The following is a 21,550-nucleotide window of genomic DNA, read 5'->3' as shown; positions in this document are numbered from 1 at the left end:
CAAGGTGGGTTAAAAACTGAGACAAAACAATTCTTTCAAGTAGTTTGGACACAGAAGGAATATTTGAGACAGGTCTAAAGTTTTTCAAGACGTTGGGATTGAGGGGAGCTTTCCTTGATGGAGTCTCCCATCGGACCGACGGATGAGTAGGCAGGCAGGCTTATCTGTCAGTGTGTGTCCTCATATGGGAGAAGAGGCCGTTTCTGGATGCACAGCACCTCCCACAGGTTTTGCAAGGGAAAACGTCTCCAGAAGTTGAGCCCAGCTTCCTTCGCTCACGCTTCTCCTTACTGGCCAGCGTTCTCTTGTTTTCAAACGTCTTTATGCCATTAGAGCACAGCATCCTCCAGCGAGAGCGGTCAAGGGCATCAGTTTCCCAGGAAGCGATGCCTATGTCACAGGCTTTGAGATTCGTCTTCAAGGTGTCCTTGAAGCGCTTGCAGGATCTTCCAAGTTCACGGTTGCCTTCCTTCAGCTGGCCATACAAAAGCATGTCCTATCCAGCGTAGCTGGCACTGGATCAGCAGGCTTTCGATGCTGGGCAGGCCGCTCCTCTCTAGGACCTGGAGGTTGGAGACCCTGTCTTGCCACTTTATGCTGTGGATCTTTCATAGGCATCTGTGGTGAAACTGCTCAAGTTGTTGAATGTGACGGCGATACGTCGTCCATGTTTCACAGCAGTACAACAAGGTGGTCAGCACAACAGCTCTGTAGGTTTTGATTTTGGTGCTGAGCCTGATGCCTTTGTTGTTCCACAGCCTGTTGTTGAGTCTGCTAAAGGCGGAGCTGGCCTTGGCGATGTGCAGCATCACTTCTGCATCAAGGGCTCCGTTGCTGCATAGGGTGCTGCCCAGGTAGCAAAATTTGTCGACTGACTTGATCTCTGTCATTGATCTTGATTGCAGGTGGGGAGGAGGCACTGGCGTTCTGTGAGCTAGCTGGTTGATACATGGACTCAGTCTTGCTGAGGCTGATGGTGAGTCCAAAGCGCCTGCAGGTTGAGAACCTGTCCATAATGAACTGCATGTCCTCATGGGTGTGTGCAGCAAGTGCGCAGTCATCAGTGAAGAGGAACACTCTCAACAGTGCCTCAAACACCCTGGACCTGGCATGAAGTCGCCGCAAGTTGAAAAGTTTGCCATCTGTGCGAAAGTGAATGTAGATGCCCCGGTCACAGTCTTGGAAGGCGTCAATCAGCATGGCAGAGAAGAGAATGGAGAACAGTGTGGGTGCCAGGACGCAGCCCTGCTTCACTCCATTTACCACAGGGAACGGTTCTGACATGTCTGTATTTTCCTGTACTCTTGCCTGCATGCCATCGTGCAATGACGCAATCAGCTGGATTAGGATCTCTGGGCAGCCAAACTTTAGGAGGATCTTCCACAGACCACGGCGGTTTACTGTGTCGAAGGCCTTAGTCAGGTCTACAAAGACCATGTGGAGCTCCTTGTTCTGCTCACGGCACTTCTGTTGCATCTGGCGTACGGCAAACACCATGTCACACGTTCCCCTGCCTGAGCGGAAGCCGCACTGTGCTTCAGGGATGACTGTGTTGGAGACATGGTCAACCAGTCTGTTCAGTATGATGCGGGTAAAAATCTTGCCGGCGATGCAGAGGAGAGAGATTCCACGGTGGTTATCGCAGGATGTTTTGTCTCCCCTCCGTTTGTAAATGTGGACAATTGAAGCATCCTTGAAATCCTGAGGGACCTCCTCTCTCTCCCAGATAGACTGGAACAGGGCGGTCAGCTTGTCTGTCAGCACCTTGCCTCCATACTTGTAGATGTCAGCCTTGATTCCATCCACTCCTGGTGCTTTTCCTGACATTGTCAGCTTCAGGGCCTTCCGGGTCTTGGCCTTGGTGGGAGGGGCAGCTATCGAGTCACTGACTGGTAGCTGTGGGAGGGCTGCAATTGCCTTGTCAGATACGGACGAGTCCTTGTTGAAGAGGGTGTTGAAGTGCTCTGCCCAGCGGGCAAGGATGTCTTTCTTGTCTGTCAGGAGGGTGGTCTGGTCCAAGGCTCGGACAGGAGTTGATCCTGTGACAGTCGGTCCATACACAGCTCGGAGACCATCATGGAAGGTCTTCATGTCGTGAGCATCAGCAGTGGACTGAAGCTCTTCGGACTTTCTCTCCCACCAGGTGTTCTTCATCTCACATATCCTCTTCTGTATGAGTTGCTTGGTTTGCAAGAACTGGTTCTCCTTCCTCTGGCAGTCTTTATTGGAAATGTGATCCTGATGCTGTATATGCAGTGTGTTTAGGAGCTTGGAAATTCCAGAGTCGTTCTCGTCAAACCAGTCTTTGTGGCTCCTCTGTACAAAGCTGAGTGTGTCAGCTGCTGCTGTGTACACAGCATCTCTAAAGGTGCTCCATACCTCTTCTACATCAGTCGATGCAGGAATTTCTTGGAGAGCTGCTTGGATTTGTTGCTGCAGCACATCCTTGGTGATAGGGAGGCGTTGGATGTTCAGCTTCCTAGGGGGTTTCTGCCTTTGCTGGTTGGAGCTTGCGTGCAAGTCTGATGTTCATCTTGCTGCATACCAGGTGATGATCCGACCAACAGACTGCTCCTCTCATGCAGCGTGTAATGGAAATATCACCTCTGTCCCTCTGCCAGACAATCACATAGTCCAGCATGTGCCATTGCTTGGAGCGGGGGTGCATCCATGTGTTCTTGTACTTGTCCGCTTGTTGAAAGAGGGTGATGGTGATGGTCAGTCCATGTTGTGCGCAGAGCGAGAGCAAAAGCAGTCCGTTGGAGTTGCACTTGCCAGTGCCGTGCTGTCCTAGGACTTTTGGCCACGAGGAGAAGTCCACGCCGATGCGGGCATTGAAATCCCCAGGGATGATCAGCCTGTCCTTTCTGTCTACCGCTGAAATGGTGCGGCTGAGCTCCTTGTAGAAAGCTTCTTTGATGTCATCAGGGTTGGTCATCGTTGTAGCATAGCAGCTGATGACTGGCGAAGTGATCCTTGGACAGCTTCAGACACAGGGTCATCAGCCTGTCGTTTATCCCACATGGAAGGCTGTCAAGCTGTCGTGCAAGTTTGGTTCGTATAGCAAAGCCCACGCCTGAGGTTCTTGGGGTGCCATCTGGCTTCCCAGTGCAGTAGAAGGTGTAGCCCCCTCCAACTTCCTCCAGCTGGGTTTCACCCGCAAACCTGGTTTCGCTCAGGGCTGCTATGTCCACCTGGTAGTGATCAAGCATCTTAGCAATGAGCTCTTTGCGCCTTTCTGGTCTGTCATCTCTGTCCAAAAGGGTATGAACATTCCAGGCACCCAGAGTCAGGGAATGACTCCTGGTTCTTTTCTTCTGTTATTTTCGACCGCTAGTGTTGGATGTCCAAGTAGGTGTGGTTTCCTACAAGGTACTAGGTGAGGTAAGCGTTGTTTCGGGATCCTTTTATCTCCCCTTCCCCATGTGGGGAGAGCAGTGCTGTCCCTAAAAAGGGCTGCTCTGACACTGTGGGAGGATACGGGTGCCGCATCTGCCCCAGTCTACGGCGGACGACCATCACCCCACAGCCGCCTGCGTGCAGAGTCGTGACTAGGAACTGCCAGCTGCATCCTCTGCCTGTCCCCGTTACCACTTCTCCATCGCCACAGGGCTTGGGAAAGCTGGGTGTTGAAGGGCTAGCTCGTCATTACGACATTAGCCTGATTGCCTGACCAGCACAGGTGACTTTTTTTTTTTAGTGAGGAGGAGTTGTGCAGTCCCTTCCCCACTCTCTCGCCTACCAACGCTCAGTCCCACAGGTGCAGATACTGCCACGTGTAGGATGACCTCGGCAGGTGCAGGTTTTTTGTTCAGAGCTCTGTCTCCTAGGAGGACTTCCAGCCAAGGATAAGAGCTCCCCCTGCCCTTTGGTCATCCTCTTCCACCTTCACAGCTGTTGGGAAAGGTTTCCTCCTCCGCCTGTTCCGTCGTTGGGAGACTTCACATGCGGCAGGTAGTACTGGGTTACATGGTACCAGTAGCAAGGGCTATGCCCCTGACCTGACATTAGAAGCTTTCTTTAGAAGTGTTTTAACCAAAGCATTTTTCAAACAAGTGGGTACAGTACCAGTGGACAGTGAAGTATTCAAAATGTCAGTAAGAACAGAAGAATTCCGTCAGTGCATTCCAAAAATAAGTATGTTCGGAGTGGATCAGTCCTCTCTGAAGATGAGCGGATCCAAAGTGTGACCGAAGTCGTGAGTTGGAACATCAACAGCCTGCATCAAACTGAAAAGCTGCAAGAACTATAGAACTCGTGCAGTTGTGGGGCTGGACAGCCAATCAAAAGGAATGTATAAATCGGGAGCTTACCAGATATCACATTACGATGTTCCAAAAATTCTGACAGGAAAATAGCATCAGATGACTTATTTTTCTTACTAGTTGGTGGTCGGTACACACAGAAAAGGTGGATTGGTTCTGGGGCATTAAAAGATAGCTTAGCAAGTGCAAAAGAAGTGTGCGTGAATGGAATGGTAGAGGTGATGGTAGCACTGTCTATGATACTATTACGTAACAGGAAGGCCACGCCCCCTCCCCAAGTAGCCTGAGGAAAGGAGGGCAGTATGTAACCCGGCGGGGTCATGTCAGCACACACTGCCTCGTCACCCTGGCAGTGCAGCCACATCTCCATTAGCATCATCACAAGATAACAGGTGTAGATTATTTTTTCACAAGTTAATGAGTTTGTATTGTCTCTTTCTGATTTCAGCCCCAGAGTATGTCCTATGTTTACAGAATGGCAAATTTGACAGTCCTGACAGAATGTTCAACAGGTAAGAAGGAGTGAGAGAGACAGGGAAAGAGAGAGGGCAAAATGTATTGAAATACTGGACTGCAAAAGTCTTGTCCTCTATGGTAATAAGCCTGTGTACATAGTTTGGAGCCTGCTTAGTGTTTGCAAAACATACTAAACTCAGGATTACACATTAAATATGCATGCATAATCAGAATGTTTGCAGCTGGAGTTAATTTTTATTGTGCAGCACATGTTAGTCATGTATTTGTTTAGGAATATAGTGAAATGTCCCAGTTGAAAAGGTTTATGTTGTGAATGTTGGCAATTGATTGCTAAATAAAATTAAATCCAGCAGTCATGTATTACATTGCTGGAGTGTAGATTGTTTATGAGTTGACGATACTGTGTTTAAATAGCAGTCAGATAAAACATTGTTGGAACATGTGGGGTGTGTCCATCGAGATCGATGATGACCATCGTTGTCATCCAGCTGGGGGATGGGGGGAGGGTGGTGAGGGGGGATGCTCATGAGTCTATCTGTGTATGCGCAGGTGGCTGAATAGTCCAATCTGCGCACGAAACGTTTGCTGACAGTTGGGGCAGACAAAGACGGGCATATCATTGTCAGGGAGCTTGTTTGCCCGTGACTTTCTGGCCTGCCTCTTCTGAACAGCTGCAGCAGTCCTGTTGGCCTCGCACAACTTGGCGCCTTTGTGCACAGCAGCACGCCATTTGTCACGGTCCATTGCAGGTTCCTCCCAGGAGTCGGGATTGATGTCAAATGCTTTCAGAGAGACTTTCAGAGTATCTCTGAAGCGCTTCTTCAGACCTCCGTGTGATCTCTTCCCTTGTTGCAGCTCGCCATAGAAGACCCTTTTGGGCAGCCGATGGTCTGGCATGCGCGCCACGTGTCCAGCCCAGCGAAGCTGGGACTGCATCAGGATGGTGAAGATGCTGGGAAGGGTGGCTTTTGCAAGCACGTCTGTGTCTGGGGTCCTGTCTTGCCACTTGATGTTCAGTAGCTTCCTGAGGCATGCTGTGTGGAAGTGGTTCAGCTTCTTGGCGTGTCGTTGGTACACTGTCCAAGTTTCGCAGGCGTACAGTAGTGTGGGGAGAACTACTGCTCTGTAGACCTTTACCTTGGTCTCGAGACCAATGCCTCTTCTGTTCCAGACATTTGCATAGAGTCTGCCAAAGGTTGCGCTTGCTTTTGCAATCCTGACGTTCACTTCATCGTCGATGGTCGCATTTCGTGACAGTGTGCTGCCAAGGTATGTGAACCGCTCCACCGCACTGAGTCTCTGACTTGACTGTGATGTTGGGCTCATCGTAGGGTTTCCCTGGGGCTGGCTGATGGAGAACTTCAGTTTTCTTTGTGTTGATGGTAAGGCTGAAGTTCCTGCTGGCTGTGGCAAACTTGTTGACGCTGAGTTGCATGTCAGCTTCAGATCCAGCGTTGAGGGCACAATCATCAACAAACAAAAAGTCTCTGATAATGTCTGTCATGACCTTGGTTTTTGCTTGAAGCCTTCTGAGGTTAAACAGCTTGCCATCTGTTCGGTAATTTAGGCCGATTCCAACATCGCCATCTCTGAAAGCATCAGTAAACATTGCAGAGAACATGAGGCTGAACAATGTTGGAGCCAGGACGCAGCCTTGCTTGACACCATTTGTGACTGGAAAAGGAGCAGATGTTTCGCCATTTCCTGGACTCGAGCCTGCATGCCTTCATGGAATTGGCTGACCAAGGAAATAAATTTCCGAGGGCATCCGTACTTGGCCATGATCTTCCACAGACCCTCTCTACTCACGGTGTTGAAGGCCTTGGTGAGGTCAACATAGGTGGAGAACAGATCAGCATTTTGCTCGACATTTCTCTTGCAGCTGCCTTGCAGCAAACACCATGTTGATGGTTCCACGCTCTTTCCGGAATCCACACTGGCTCTCAGGCAAATGACCTTGTCAAGGTGTGCTGTGAGGTGGTTTAGTAGGATCCTGGCAAGTATGTTGCCTGCGATGGAGAGGAAATGCCCCGATGGTTGTCACAGGCTTGCCGGTTCCCCTTTCGCTTGTACAGATGAATGATAGAGGCATCTTTGAAATCCTGGGGGGAGCGTCTCTTCTTTCCACATGAGTGAGTACAGCTGATGGAGCTTCTCAGTCAGGACAGTGCCTCCATCCTTGTAGACCTCTGCTGGTATGGAGTCTGAGCCAGTTGTTTTGCCACTGGATAGCAGACAAATTGCTTTCTGGGTCTCAAGAAGTGTTGGCGGATCGTCCAGTGCTTCGTTGATGGGGACTTGGGCGAGACGGTCTATGGCTTCATCATTTATGGAGGAAGGGCGATTTAAGACCTTGTCGAAGTGCTCAGCCCAGCATTCGAGAATTTTCTCCTTCTCGGTGATCAAGGTATTCCCATCTGCACTGAGGAGCGGGGATGATCCTGAGGATGTAGGGCCGTAGACTTCTTTTAAGGCATCATAGAACCTCTTCATATCGTGCCTATCAGCATATCCCTGGATCTCATCAGCTTTGTCACTCTGCCACTTATCCTGCATCTGACGTAACTTTTGCTGAACAGTCCTGCGGATGGCATTGTACGCATCCTTTTTTGATGCGGACTTTGGGTTGCTCAGGTAGGCTTGATGCAGACGGTGTTTCTCATCCAGAAGCTGCTTGATTTCATCACAGCTTTCATCAAACCAGTCTTTGTGCTTTCTGGTCATGGGTCCCAGGGTCTCTGAAGCTGTACTATAGATCAGCTCACGCAGGGTCCTCCAGTCAGATTCCACATTCTGGTTGTCCAGAGAGGCGGGTTCCAGACGATCTTCCAGCAGCTCCACAAAGGTCTGTTTGATGGTGATGTTTTTCAGCTTAGCGATGTTGAGCCGTTTTGGAGCCTTCTGGCCTTGGGGGCGTCTCTTGGGTTGGATTTGAATATTCAGCTTCGAGACTACAAGGCGATGGTCTGTCCAACATTCGGCACCGCACATGGTCTTTGTCACACGTACATCTTGCCTATCCCTTTTCCTGACGATGACGTAATCGATGAGATGCCAATGCTTTGAGCGAGGGTGCATCCATGACGTCTTGTTACGGGTAGGGAGGCAGAAAACTGTTGGTTATCAGCAGTTCGTGCTCTGCACAGGTCTGAAGCAAAAGCAATCCATTTGGGTTGCAGTGGCCCACGCCTTGCTTTCCAATCACTCCATCCCAGGAGATGTAGTCAGAGCCAACTCTAGCATTGAAGTCCCCAAGAATGATGAGCTTGTCTGTTTTCGGGATAGCAGCAATGACAGAGTGAAGGTCCTCATAGGATTTCGCCTTCACTTCATCCGGGTTGGTCATGGTTGTGGCGTAGGCACTGACAATAGTGAGGTGCTTCTGGCCAGATGCCAGCGGGAGTTTTATGGTCATAAGCCTATCGTTGATTCCCTTTGGGATTCCAGCTAGCTTGCTGACAAGTGCTGTTTTTACTGCAAAACCAATGCCAGCCTCGCATTGCTCTTCACTTCCTCGTCCACTCCAGAAGAAGGTGTAACCAGATCCCCGTTCATAGAGCTCGCCTTCCCCTGCAAGCCGAATCTCACTCAAGGCTGCGATGTCGATGTTGTATCTGGCGAGTTCGGATGCAACAAGTGCCGTTCTCCTTTGGGGTCTGTCCGCGTCATCTCTGTCCAGGAGAGTCCTTATGTTCCAAGCACTAATGGTGAGAGGAACGATCCTTGTTTTTTTCTTTTCTTTCTCTTTGTTTCGACTGCTGATGTAGGGTCCCCGCCAGCCGCGGTATGCTGGCCAGGGTGATATGGAGCAGGCAATTTTTAGGGCACCTTTTCTAACCCCTTCCTCATGCCAGGGAGGTGAGCAGTGCTGTCCTGAAGAGGGCTGCTCATATGCTCCGATCGGCTGCCGTCGTTTCGTCGCTCGCCTGTCGCCACAGGACTTGGGGGTGATGAAGGGATGAATGATGAAAGGTCATTAAGGATGACTGATGACTTGCGTGATGAGTTTGTTTAAAGTGAAGAGGAGTTGCGCAATGTCGACCTCACTCTCTCGTCCGGGTCCACCAATTTCCAGTGGCATGACTAAGTCAAGACGACTGGAGGATGAGCACAGATGCAGTGGATGACCAAGATATCCTTTCGGTGTCTCATCTTGCTCTCTGCACTCCACAGTGCGTTGCTGTAGCCGCCTTCCTCTCCATTGAACCGATAGGTTTCTTCCGCAGGTTCTGCCGGATCCAGACTTCACATGCATGGGTAGACACACCCCGGGGGCCAACTGCGTGTGGCATGCACACAGCACGGTGGAGCTAGATGGCCGTCGGTGGCTCTCCTGAGCTGACGCCCTTTTATGGATCTCGTTTTTAATTCCATAAGGGTGTCTAGCCACCCACCTCACCAGTCCCAGAAGGGAGCGGTGGGAGTGCCGGTTTAGTCGCCGGCAACCCGACCCTGAACAGGTTGTACTGGATTACAGGTTACCAGTAGCAGATCTAATGACCTGACCTGACCATTGCTGGATAACATTTCATTCTACGAGTTGGCTATCATATTTGACTGAAAAGGCATTTCATTTTAGCACTGCCTTTGGCATCCAGTCTACGTGTTTTGAAATGGTTGTCTTCATATCTTTTAAATTGTCAGCTGAGGGTCAAAGTAAATCATTGCACTTCTTAAGTTATTCCTCTTGTGTTTGTGTTCCTGAGGGATCAGTCCTAGGGCCTATAGTCCAGGAAAAGAAAGAAATCACAAGGAAAAAATTGCAAAAGAAATAAATTGTATTGTACCCGATAGAACTGTTCATCGCATTTAACATACCAAAAGGGTGCCAGAAAGTAAGAAGCGCGAGATACATATTTATTTGGTCGAAATGCGGACTCAATTTTCCAATGCACCCGCTTACTTTCAGTTGCATATACCGGTCTGCGTAGATCTGGAGAAAACGGCAACATGTTGCGATGTGCCTGACATGATGGCATTGTTATTTTTCTTTTCAGAAAGGGAGGGGGGGAATTCAGGTTGATAATTTTAACTACAAAACACATTGTAATCCTCCCCTATCGTTACTCTAATTCTGTAGAACTGTTTTTGTTTCACACTTTTTTCTCATTTACTGCTTTCAGTATTAGCTCTTTTATTTCTTCCACCTGTCTTTTTCTTTCTTTTCATATCTCCTTCCTCCTTAAACTGATAAATCAAACATGTGTTTTTATATTCATCATGAAAACAGCTTAATTATGTTCGTCCACCTCTTTCTCACTCTCTCTCACTCCGTGTGTCTTATATCTATGACTCTGGATTGATACGTGTCATAAGCCTACTGAGCAGTGCCTAGGCCAAATCAATAATTCTGTCCAGTGTCAATGTATGTTTTTTCCTTTGTGTGTGTGTATCTGGTGGATGGGTCAGTGTGTGTGTTTGTGGGGCGTGGGGGTGAAAATATAAATTTCAGTTTGGTAAATTGAGTAACAATTATCAATTTTGTTTTCATTTTTTTACACCTAGTCATCCAAAAAATTTAAAAAAAAGAAAGAAAGTAGATCTGAAAAGAAGGGAAAATATATTCATATGCATGCAAGAATAGCATGATTATGAAACACACTGCTGCATTTCACATACAATATGTATGCACATATGTTCGTGTATGAATCCACCCCACCCCACCTCATTTCGCAAACACATGTTCCCTCGTATAACAAGTACACTGCCACCACAAGCATGTACAAAACATGATACAAGTGATAGAAAGAAGCAGTACAGCAATAGATACAGACCAGCATTACTGTCCAAATACTACTATTACTCTTTGTGCGTGTTTGTATTTAGTGTCGGGTAAAAAAATTCAAATAAGCTTTAGTTCTCCTGGATATAAGTAAATGATAAAAGGATCTACTTCTAAATGATAAAAGGATCCACTTGTCCCCCCAAGTTCTACTTGCCCTTGTAAAATGAAGAAACTCTTGATAGTGGAGTGTTAGCCAAGTGGTAAAACGTCTGCCTAGGAAACCAGAGAATCTGAGCGCATAGTTGCCAGTATTTTCTCCCCCTCCGCTAGACCTTGAGTGGTGGTCTGGACACAAGTGATTCAAATGAGACAAAAAAGCAAGGTCCCGTGTGCAGCATGCACTTAGCACATGTAAAAGAATCCATAGCAACAAAATGGTTGTCCCTAGCAAAATTCTGCAGAAAAATCCACTTGGATAGGAAAACAATCAACAAGTGCAGGCAGGAAAAAATGCAAAAAAGGTGGCGCTCTCAGTGTAGCGATGCACTGTCCCTGGAGAGAGCAGCCCGAATTTCACACAGAGAAATACAAATACAATACAATAAAAGTAACTACTGATAATGCAATGATAGGTCAGCAGACAAATTATTCCACAGAGAATTGCAAGTGATAATTTGTCCAATAAATCAGGATCCATCTCCAGAAGAGGAAGGTTGATGAACACCAGACCGTCAGGGTTATGTTCTCTCTGTCCGTTTGGAGTTGTCTCTGGCCGCCTGGCAGTTTCTCCAGACAATTTACAGGGAAATGACAGTTTGTGGATCAGTCCTTGATGTCTGCTGCCTAGGAACCGTTCAGGGAGGGAGACAGTGGGGAAGACAGAAAAACAGAACAAAACAATAGACTGACAGCATTACAGAATGGACAGGAAAACCATCTGCAGAGACTGCTTTGAGACAAAGCAACAGACCGAAAGGAACCTGGTGAACAGTTCTTGACAGACCTTGAGGAATCTGAACGGTTCTTCTGTGTGATACTGACACTTCACAGATTTGAGAGAGGGAGAAGGTATAAGGGCAGGTGTCAGAATGTGGTCGGATACATATTGTTGACTGCTCCAAGCAAGGCCCACATAAAGTATTTCAGACAAAACTTCACTTTCACTTGAGAGAAAGAAATAAAGGGAGTAGAGCTATCGTTTCCACACTGCCACATTTTGTTTATAGAACACATTTCGTCTCAGTGAGACTGACTTGTTTCGATCCCTGGTTTTAGTGTCATAGCTGTGTTTCGTTTATCTTTTTGAAAGACGACAATTAGGACTTATTTTATAATTTCACCCTTTTCTCCATGCTGTCAGTGGTTGTGATACCATGTCACGGCTGTTTGGGCTTGGAGAGTCGGTAGCCTTGAGGTATATGATCAGTCACAAATTCTGAAAGTTTGGACACTCTTTTGTCCTTCATTTACCCTGACAACATTGTTGACCTTCCTGAAGTGCATTATCTGTCTCATCTACGATAATACAGAATACTCTACCAGTTCAATGGATTTATGTCAAATGGTTGAGTTGTATAGCAGGAGAGCAAGTTAGATGCATAAATGTTTGTGCACTATTTCTTTACCATCTGACTGCTAATAAGCTTTTCTCCAATAGAATTCCAGTACCTAAAAAGTCAAAACCCAGCCAACTGAATGATTTTCACCGTGTTGCCTTAATGCCCATCGCTGCAAAGTGCTTGTGGAAATTAGTTCACCAGCATTTACCGAATGATGTGATTGGTCTTTAAGTTCCTTTCCTGTCTTACACTTTTTAACATGGTCTCTCAGCACCTTCAAGATTCAAAGGCCTACGATAAGATTTTGTGTTTAGATTTCTTTCGCCCTTTTAACACCATTGAACCTCATGTACTTCTTCAACACTTGACAGGAATGAATACAAATTCTAATGTTGTTGTGGATTTATCATTTTTTTAAAGGACAGGCTGCAACCTGTTTCTGTTAATGGCTGTCTGTCAGATGAGAGCGTGCTCAACACAGGGGCTCCATAGGGCTGTGTCCTGTCTCCCACACTGTTCTCACTCTTCACCTACACCTTTTGCTTATTTATCATCATTGTTGTCTTATTTATTTATTTATTTATTATTATTATTATTTTATTATTATTACCATTACTACTACCTTTTTTATATCATAATTATTATTTATTTATTTATTTATGTAAGCGTATCTATTATTTATTCACCTTTCTTCTTTTTTTCTCAAGGCCTGACTAAGCGGGTTGGGTTACGCTGCTGGTCAGGCATCTGCTTGGCAGATGTGGTGTAGCATATATGGATTTGTCCGAACGCAGTGACGCCTCCTTGAGCTACTGAGACTGAGACTTCACCTACACCTTCACTTATCCCATAACCACAGATGTTTTCCAGACCAGTTCTCTCCATCAGTTCCTGTCTCTCCCAGCTCTCTGGGAATCTGGGAAATGCAGGTCTGTCCATTCTTTGATGTTATCCTGCCACATTTTCTGTTGCCTTCCTCTCTTTCAACTGCCTAGTATGGTGCCCTGCAGAATGATCTTTGTGAGCCCATCCATACTATTTGAGCATCCTCCTCATGATGACGGCTAGGAGGTCATCGTGGGGTCCAATGGCTTGGGTGATCTTCTGTCGGACCTCAGTGTTTGTGACATGCTCATTGTAGGATGAGGAGATGCGTGGTAACTTTTGCAAGCATAGAGAAGCAGTGATTGAACCAGTGAGTGTATAAGTTTCACTTTCAATTTGAGTGTGATGTTTTTTTTCTCTCCAAATGGGCTTCAGTCAAATGTAGTCTGCGCTATCCTGGACATGACTTCTAGTTTGGAGCCTTCATCTGTGACAATTGCACTCAGGTACTTTAACCTTGAAACAGATTCCAGAGACTGCCCGTTGACTTTGATATCAGCGCGAATGCTGTTGGTGTTATTCGTCAAGGTCTTTGTCTTTTCTGCACTGATTTCCATTCCGTATGCCCTGGAGGTGATGTCAAGTCTTTCTGTCTGGTTGGAGAGTTTGGTCTCATTTCCTGCCAAGTCAACAATGTCACTGGCGAACCGAAGATTTGTAACAAATCTGCCTCTGATGGTGAAGGTGCCCACATGGTCTTCCAATGCATCCAGGAATATGTTGAATAGTGTAGGGAATAGTAGACAACCCTGTCTGACTCCAACTGTTGTCCTGAATCAATTTCTGATGGAACCGTTGTGGAAGACTGCACTGGTTCTCACTCTACACTGACCATAATGAAATGTCAGACCATCTTTACCTAACTTTTTAAATTTTCGGAAGATATGGCTCTGGTGGGACTTGGATTTTAGCTTTTTCTCATTTTACCAGTTTTGATACTCTGATGGAATTCCCAAATGTCCTCTGGGTTTTCAGACAGAAGGCCATGATATCTTTCAGATTTTAGTCCTTTAGGAAACACTGCTTGTTTCTTTTGTGTGTTTGTGTGCATGTCAGCAAATACAAAGAAAAATGTGCAGAATAATGAAACAGTGGCGATTCTTGCATGGTTCCTAGGGTCGCAAACAGTGTTTTGTCAGCTTCAGGTGGGCCCCCTGACTGCCCAGCAGGGCATTGCCCATGGACCCTTCCTACTGTAAGCTTTTTTGTTTCAGTCCCTCTTACATCCCAATATGAACTATCCAGTGACCCTGGTACACTTTGTAATGAATACATGTTCTGTTCGTTTCTAGGAGCTGCATGAACAGAAGTGAAAAAGCAAAAAGACTGACAGACATTGCGTACCTGACACCCTTCTTTCCTCATTCATGTAGTGCATGTAACTTGCAGCCTTCAGGACACCTGGCAGAACTGTCTGACTGGATCCACTGACTTCAAAGAGCTCATCCCTGAGTTCTACCACGGATCTGGGGACTTCCTTGTGCACCGAGGGGTAAAGTGGATAGGATGGTGATGCACTTTTTTTGGTGTGTGTGTGTGTGTATGATTTGTGTTTAGGGAGGTGTTTTTTCTTGCACCTATGTAGCTTTGCTGTGTATTCCAAGGTGGAGGAAAAAAAAGAACTGTGTAGATGTTTTGATATGTTCTGATAAATATGAGTTGAGCTACTGGCATTGACCTGTTGAATGGATTCTCCAAAATTGTTATATTGACCTTGATAATAAGAACTTTTTAAGGTTTTTCTTTCTTTGGATTAGTTTGTAATAATCGTTACTGGTGTACACATACAGATAACTATGCACACTTCACATACACAAACTGTCGGTTAAACATTTACAGGTACACATATGGCCAGACATACACATGCACATCATTAAACATCTCTTAACTCTCTTGCAGTTATATCGGGAGCAGTTTGGAGCTGCTTTGTATGCTGCTAAATTTCATCTGTTACAGGGAGTAATTGGGAGCATGTGACTGGTATTTTCCCATTATGCTCTGACCATGTGTTATCATTCAGGAAGACTCGGAAATTAATGGGGAAATGTGAACTGTGGTCCAGTCAGGTGTTCACACTTTTTATGGAGTCTGGAGCCTGTTCCGTTCATAATAAAAGGAAAGAAACAGAGCACAGCAACATGAGAATGAACTTAATCAAACTGCACAGTGGCAGCTTTGGAGTCTGCCACTGCAATCAACAGAAATGAGAATGATTGACTACACGCAAGAGGAAATGGATCAGACACTACAAGAAATGGAAATATATGAAAGAGAGGAGCTTGAAGATGAGACAGACATTGATTGAGGAGAAAAAGAAATGGGGGAATAAACCCCAGGTATGATGTGCCACTTGCCAATTCACAAACCATTGGGTGGCCTGCTGCACAGCCATCTGCTTTGACTGGCTTACAACTGTCAAGTGGTCTGACACACTGCTAGACTCTGCTATGCCCTTGGATTTTTTGCTTTTGATTCTAACGCTTTTTTCCCAAACTGGTGGTGATTAAACCAACCAGACAAAACATGCTATGAAGGACACCCCTGACCCTCTTTGCTTCACCACAGTACCAGATGAAGAAGGCTATTTGACTGCCAAAGGGTGACAATGGAGGCAACAATGGAAGACATCATACAAGTGTTTGTTCTGCCAGGTGCCTCAAAACTGGCATAAGAATGACTGGTCTCATGACCACCATAGCCAGAATACTGCCCAGCAGTAGTGAAGCTGCTGTCCCTCTTTTTTGTGCATACGTGTATTTTATGGTGATAATGGTGACTGACGTTTGACTTTGCAAAATGTGATATGTTTGGTGACAGGTGACAATCAAACGATGTTTCATAGTTGGATAGACAAAAGGTTGTGTAAGTTACAGTATACGGTTGTATGAACATACCTCCCAAATAGAGTTATCCTTACCTGGTATGTAGTATGTCTTGAATCATGCACACCCATTTTGAGAGTTTAACCACAAAAAGAATAAAAAATCTAGGGGTTATATCTTTTCAGGGAATTTGAATGCAAGAGGGTGAAAGCAGAAAGACCTTACATTAAAGAATGAATGATTGTACGCATGAACACGCACACACCGAAAGTTGACAGATAATGTATGTCATGTTTAATTTGATTGTGAAGCTGTTTTCATACACTTGTTTTTGTTAGCTCTGGTTAATTATGGAAAGGAAATACTTTGAGCTTATAATTGGTGGTGCAAGGTGTATGTGTGTGCCTTTTTGTATTCATAAGGCCAATGCTACAGGTTTTACTGGGAAAATATGGGATTTCCATGACAATTTTGCTGTTTGCATTACAGTGCGTTTACTCTGTGTTTGTGTGTGTGTGTGTGTGTGTGATTGCATACACACGCATGCTCTTGTGTGTGTGTGTGTGTGTGTGTGTAAATTCTCAGATTGTATTTGTTCTTTGTTTAAAAAGGTCATCAACTTTGGGCAAAGGAACGATGGCAGACCTGTAGAAGATGTAGCTCTTCCGCCTTGGGCCACAGGTGTGTGAAGACTGTTTTTTAATCACAAGCAGAACACAGTACAATCAGTACATAGATCATCATTCAATGAACAGAGCAAAACAGCAAACAGCAGAGTAGATTAATCAGAGTAGATGGCGGTGGAAAATATTAGAAATGTGAGATACTGTCATGTGTTATACCTTGTAACATTTAACCAAAAAGACTTTTTTGGCATCATGGTCGCCTTTAGTGTTCACATAGTTTATACTCAGTGTGTGATTTTTCTTCTTAGATGCGAAGGACTTTATCAGCAAGCTGCGTTCAGCTCTGGAGTGTGACTACGTGTCTCAGCATCTGCATCACTGGATTGATTTGGTTTTTGGCTACAAGCAGCGTGGGGAGGAGGCAGTGAAAGCTGACAATGGTTAGGAGTCATCAGAAATGTTTTCAGTGATTAGGAATTGTGCATCTTTGTGATGTGTGTGCATGTGTGTGTGTGTGTGTGTGTGTGTGTGTGAGAGAGAGAGAGAGAGAGAGAGAGAGAGAGAGATGGTTTATTCATAAGGCCATGGCCCCTCAGAAGGGGGGTGTATATGAACGTATTCAAATGTTTATGTTACGTATGCACATCGTCTTTTAAATGCTTTGTAGAGATAAACAGCCAGCTGCTTTATAATATATTCTCTTATTGATAACAACAATACAGTCAATTTAAATAAACATGGGTCTTTTGTATACTTATCTGGTATAAACTGCTCTCTAATATCACTCAATCCAGGACAAGAAAGTACAAAATAAATTTCATCTTCTTTTAAAGATTTATGTATTGGAAATTTCAAATTTCTAGTGTATGTCTGTTGATAGTGATTATAATGGACAAATGTATCAGAAATACCAAAACCTAAATTTTGTCATAATGTGCTTCAAATGTCTGTCAGCATGCATAGATATATAAGTTTGGCAAACAACGTATATTATGACAAAACATTCTGTAGAAATTAAATCTTTCACTATGCTGAACATGACAATGCCAATTTTGCGACCAACAATTAATTATTCTTTCATGAAATATTTGAACAGAATGATTTATATCTTCGACACCTTGATTCAGCCAAACATAACCAAATTCAAATTCATACAGAATAATTATCACATTTGATGCCCAGTTTCATTTACCTCTATTACCTAATTCTAACAACATTTTATAAGCCTTACTTGGCAGCCTATGTGTATCCATTTGAGTTAATTTTAACCAATAGTTATGCACTTCATTTAGAAATCAGTGATATGGGGTATCTGGCTGTTTCACCATACACTAAATCGAGAGAGAGAGAGCGAGAGAGAGCACATGTATGATCATCATTCTTTTCTTTTTCTTTCTCTTCCACTCTCCTTGTGTGTGTCTCTGTGCTACCATTACAATAACTTGATATTTGTACATTACCATTTTTGAGAGATTTAGTGGTTTAAATTCTTCAGTGTTTTATGTTTCTTGTTGTTTTTCATGTGTGTGTCTTCACCTTCTATTTTCCAGTTACGTACTCGTGAATGTCTGTCATTGATCACATATAATTTGATGTTTCAGTGTTTCACTACATGACTTATGAAGGAGCTGTAGATTTGGAGAGGTAAGTTTTGGAATTGAAATTATTCAGCCTGGTATATAAAACAGGCAAGTTAAGAAAAAACCCATAATTGAAGCGGTATTAAGCTTAATCTTTTAATACATATTTTCACTGAATGATACAGGGTAATTTTGATGCTGCCTTTTTTGTCTTTTCCTTTGTGGTGTCACCCCCAGTAAATACAAATAGGTCTGTCTTTGATGCATGTGCCCTTGTTCGCTCTTCATGCCTTCATATGACTGAACTAGTCTCCAGGTTCCGTGCTCCTCATTTGCTAATGCACCTTAGAATACAAACTAAAATGTACAATAGTTTTTACCAACATATATTTATACTTTGCAAAGAAATAAAGATGGTTCTTCACCACAAGATCACCTTTAGAGTGAGAATGACATGAGTGTTTAGCAGCTGTGGTAGCCAAGTAGTTAATCCATTGAATTTTCAAATGTTTGCAACATGTGGTGGGTTGAGGGTGGACATTTTTCTGGTCTCACAGGTCAGCAGATGTGCACATCTGCCCATACTTGGAATCCCTCCACCCCGTGATGAATACATACATTTGGGTTGAATTTGTAGGTGAACCCCTTGAGTGTCACAGTAAATAACCCTTTTTGGATTGCTTTGTGCTGGGCCAAAATTATGCTTCCTTCGATAGGTTTACTAAACTGTTCTGCTGATTCATTTATTGGGATATTTCTGAGATTTTTGGCTTCTTTTTCCTTGTACCTTTGGACTGTTACTCGATATTGTCAGTAATTTCTGTAGTAAGCATGGATATACTTTAAGACTTCAAGACTGTTGGCTTCAAATAGAAGAATTTGTTATGCACAAAGGGTATTAAAAATGACGTTCAATCTTGAACCACCTACACATACCTTCCACATAACCCCCCACCCCCACCCCAGGTCCCCCTACCTCAGCCAACGCCTTCATATGCACACACACATGCATGCACGCACGCACACATGCAGGCACGCACGTACGCACAGAGGTCCCCCCTCAGCCAACACCTTCATATGCACACACACTCACACACGAATACGCACATACACATTACACATACCTTCCACATAAGGCCACCCCCACCCCCACCCCTCAGCCAATGCCTTCATATGCATACACACTCACACATGAATACGCACATACACATTACACATACCTTCCACATACCACACCCCCCCACCCCTCAGCCAATGCCTTCATATGCACACACACACACACGAATATGCACATACATCTTACACATACCTTCCACATAAAACTACAACAAAACAATGTCAAGACCACCACAGAGCTGGTGCACTCATCCCTGTGTATCTAACAATTATGGAGAGAAAGGCAATAATGAAATATCAGTATACTAAAGATAACAATACTTATCCTTTTTCTTCTTCCCATTCCTTAAAATAACAATATTAAAAACAATACATCATCACAACACCAATAACAACCACCACCACAGTATTATAGTAAAGGAAATAAATGAATACAGTGAAACAAAATATGAGCTATCTTAACCCTTTTGGTGCCAGAGAATTTTGTAAAAAAAAAAAAAGTTCTTTCCCCTTGCCAGGGAATTTTTAGGATTCAGTGGTAATGATATTTTTAGAATTCTATAGGAGATACAGAATGAAAGTAAATGTTTTGAGAAGGAAAATGAATGTGGATTCGAAATCCAGGATTTTTTTTCCCCAGTTATTTTGAATCTAGATGACTATTCAGGCGTTTCAAAGTGAAGATTGAAAAAATATGTATTAAAACATATTTCCACCTCCACCAAATGACACCCAGAAAAAAAAGAAAGAAATACAGCTGGAAATAGTATGCTTAGTGTCTGATTATACCTGTAAAATAAAAAAATAAAACAGCTTTTAGGTTTATGATGACAATCACAACACTTATAGTCATGTATTGGAATAAAATTCATGGGTTCATTCAAGATAAAAAGTTAACCATGTTCTCAGAAAATGAGCTGTCAAGCTTTTTTTTTTACATCTAAGAGTGTCCCCCTTTGGAGGAGAGAGCACTTTGATGATATTCCCTTCCTCCTGGTTGTAACTGATCTAATTAAGTGCCTGCTGTGACCTGTTTTGTCTCTTCTATAAAGAAATCTGTCAACTGATCAGTGACAAAATGATGAAAAAATAAAAGCCATATGATTCCTGTCTATCCTCTGTCAGCCCTGTGTTTAAAGAAATTTGTGGATGATTGGCAATTGCCATTCCTGGTAGCTGATCACTGTGAAAGGACACTCTCACTAGCCTCGCCCTCTGTGTGACCTTCTCAAATTACGTGAAAGTACCACACCTTCACTGTCAGTCATAGTCACATCTGTAGGACTTGATGCAGTCTCAAATGAGATGCTGAGACATTTACCAGAAAATTTTGTTGTTTTATTGTCTGATATTTTTCAAAAGTGCTGGATTGATGGTTTAATGCCAGCACAATGGAAACAGTCTATTGTGATTCCAGTTCATAAAAAAGGAAAATGCAAAACAGATAAGAGCAGCTACAGGCCAATTGCACTAACATCACATACTGGTAAACTAATGGAAAGAATAATTTTGAGAAGGCTGATGTACTGTTGTCATAAAAATGAAATAATCCCAATTAACCAAGCGGGCTTTCAGAGAGGTAGATCTGCAATTGATAATTTGGTAAAACTTACAACACATGTAAAACAACAATTCGCTGGAAGGAAAAACGTTCTTGCAACTTTTTTTGATGTGAAGAAAGCCTATGATCAAGTTTGGCATGCAAAGTTACTCTTTAAACTGAAATCTGTTGGCTTTTCAGGACATCTCTATGATTTTTCAAAGATTTCCTGAGTGAAAGAAGTATACAGTTATGGGGCGGGAATACGTACTCAAATCCTAAAACACTTCACATGGGATTACCCCAAGGTACTGTTCTGTTATTGCCCCTGTTCTATTTAATATCTTGTTGAACGACTTATCCAAACACTTATCAAAAGATGTGATCCTAGCGCAATACGCAGATGATATATGTATGTGGATGAATGTAACAATGGAACGGAATACATCCAAAAGGGCTTTAAACTGTATCAAGAAAATATACCGAAGAGAAATAGATAGATTAAATAGATATACTGCTGATAATGGTCTTACATTATCATCAGAAAAAACACACATTATGCTTTTTAACAATGGTACAAACCCAGAAGAGTTACCAACATTTAAGATTGAAAATGAGACAATTCAATATAAAGATACTGTTTTTCACCTGAAGAATGTTCACTTAAATAGTATATTTATAATCCAGACACATTAAACTAAACATATCATCTGTTTATGTTCAATCTACCAAACTCAGATGAAGGAAAAATCGAAATTCAATTAGACGTGCAGAATGTCAGTGGACGTCTTTAGGCACTATGGCAACAGTTTTTGCAGAACATCAGCTGACATAAGCACTCAACTGTTTAAATGATTTGACATAATAGTAATTGCTTGTAGCTCATCATCCATAAACCATCCATGATTCCTTTCAGGTGTTACTCAGTTATGAAAACTTCTATTATCCGTGGCAT

The 21,550-nt window shown here is 43.8% G+C and overlaps 1 protein-coding gene across 1 annotated transcript in view; it reads left to right on the top strand.

Annotated features, from left to right (window-relative positions):
• Positions 1-21,550, top strand: part of LOC143300292 (protein FAN-like) — a 79,071-nt gene that overhangs the window by 28,755 nt on the left and 28,766 nt on the right. The window contains exons 8-12 of the mRNA XM_076613888.1: positions 4,714-4,777; positions 14,301-14,403; positions 16,345-16,414; positions 16,668-16,799; positions 17,961-18,003. Coding sequence (XP_076470003.1) covers positions 4,714-4,777; positions 14,301-14,403; positions 16,345-16,414; positions 16,668-16,799; positions 17,961-18,003 — 412 coding nt within the window. The remainder of the gene's footprint in view (positions 1-4,713; positions 4,778-14,300; positions 14,404-16,344; positions 16,415-16,667; positions 16,800-17,960; positions 18,004-21,550) is intronic.

Source organism: Babylonia areolata, chromosome 26, assembly GCF_041734735.1.
Source record: "Babylonia areolata isolate BAREFJ2019XMU chromosome 26, ASM4173473v1, whole genome shotgun sequence".
NCBI lineage: Eukaryota > Metazoa > Mollusca > Gastropoda > Neogastropoda > Buccinidae > Babylonia > Babylonia areolata.
The sequence above is the reverse complement of the archived record's forward strand: the minus strand, read 5'-3'. Positions and strand labels throughout refer to the sequence as shown.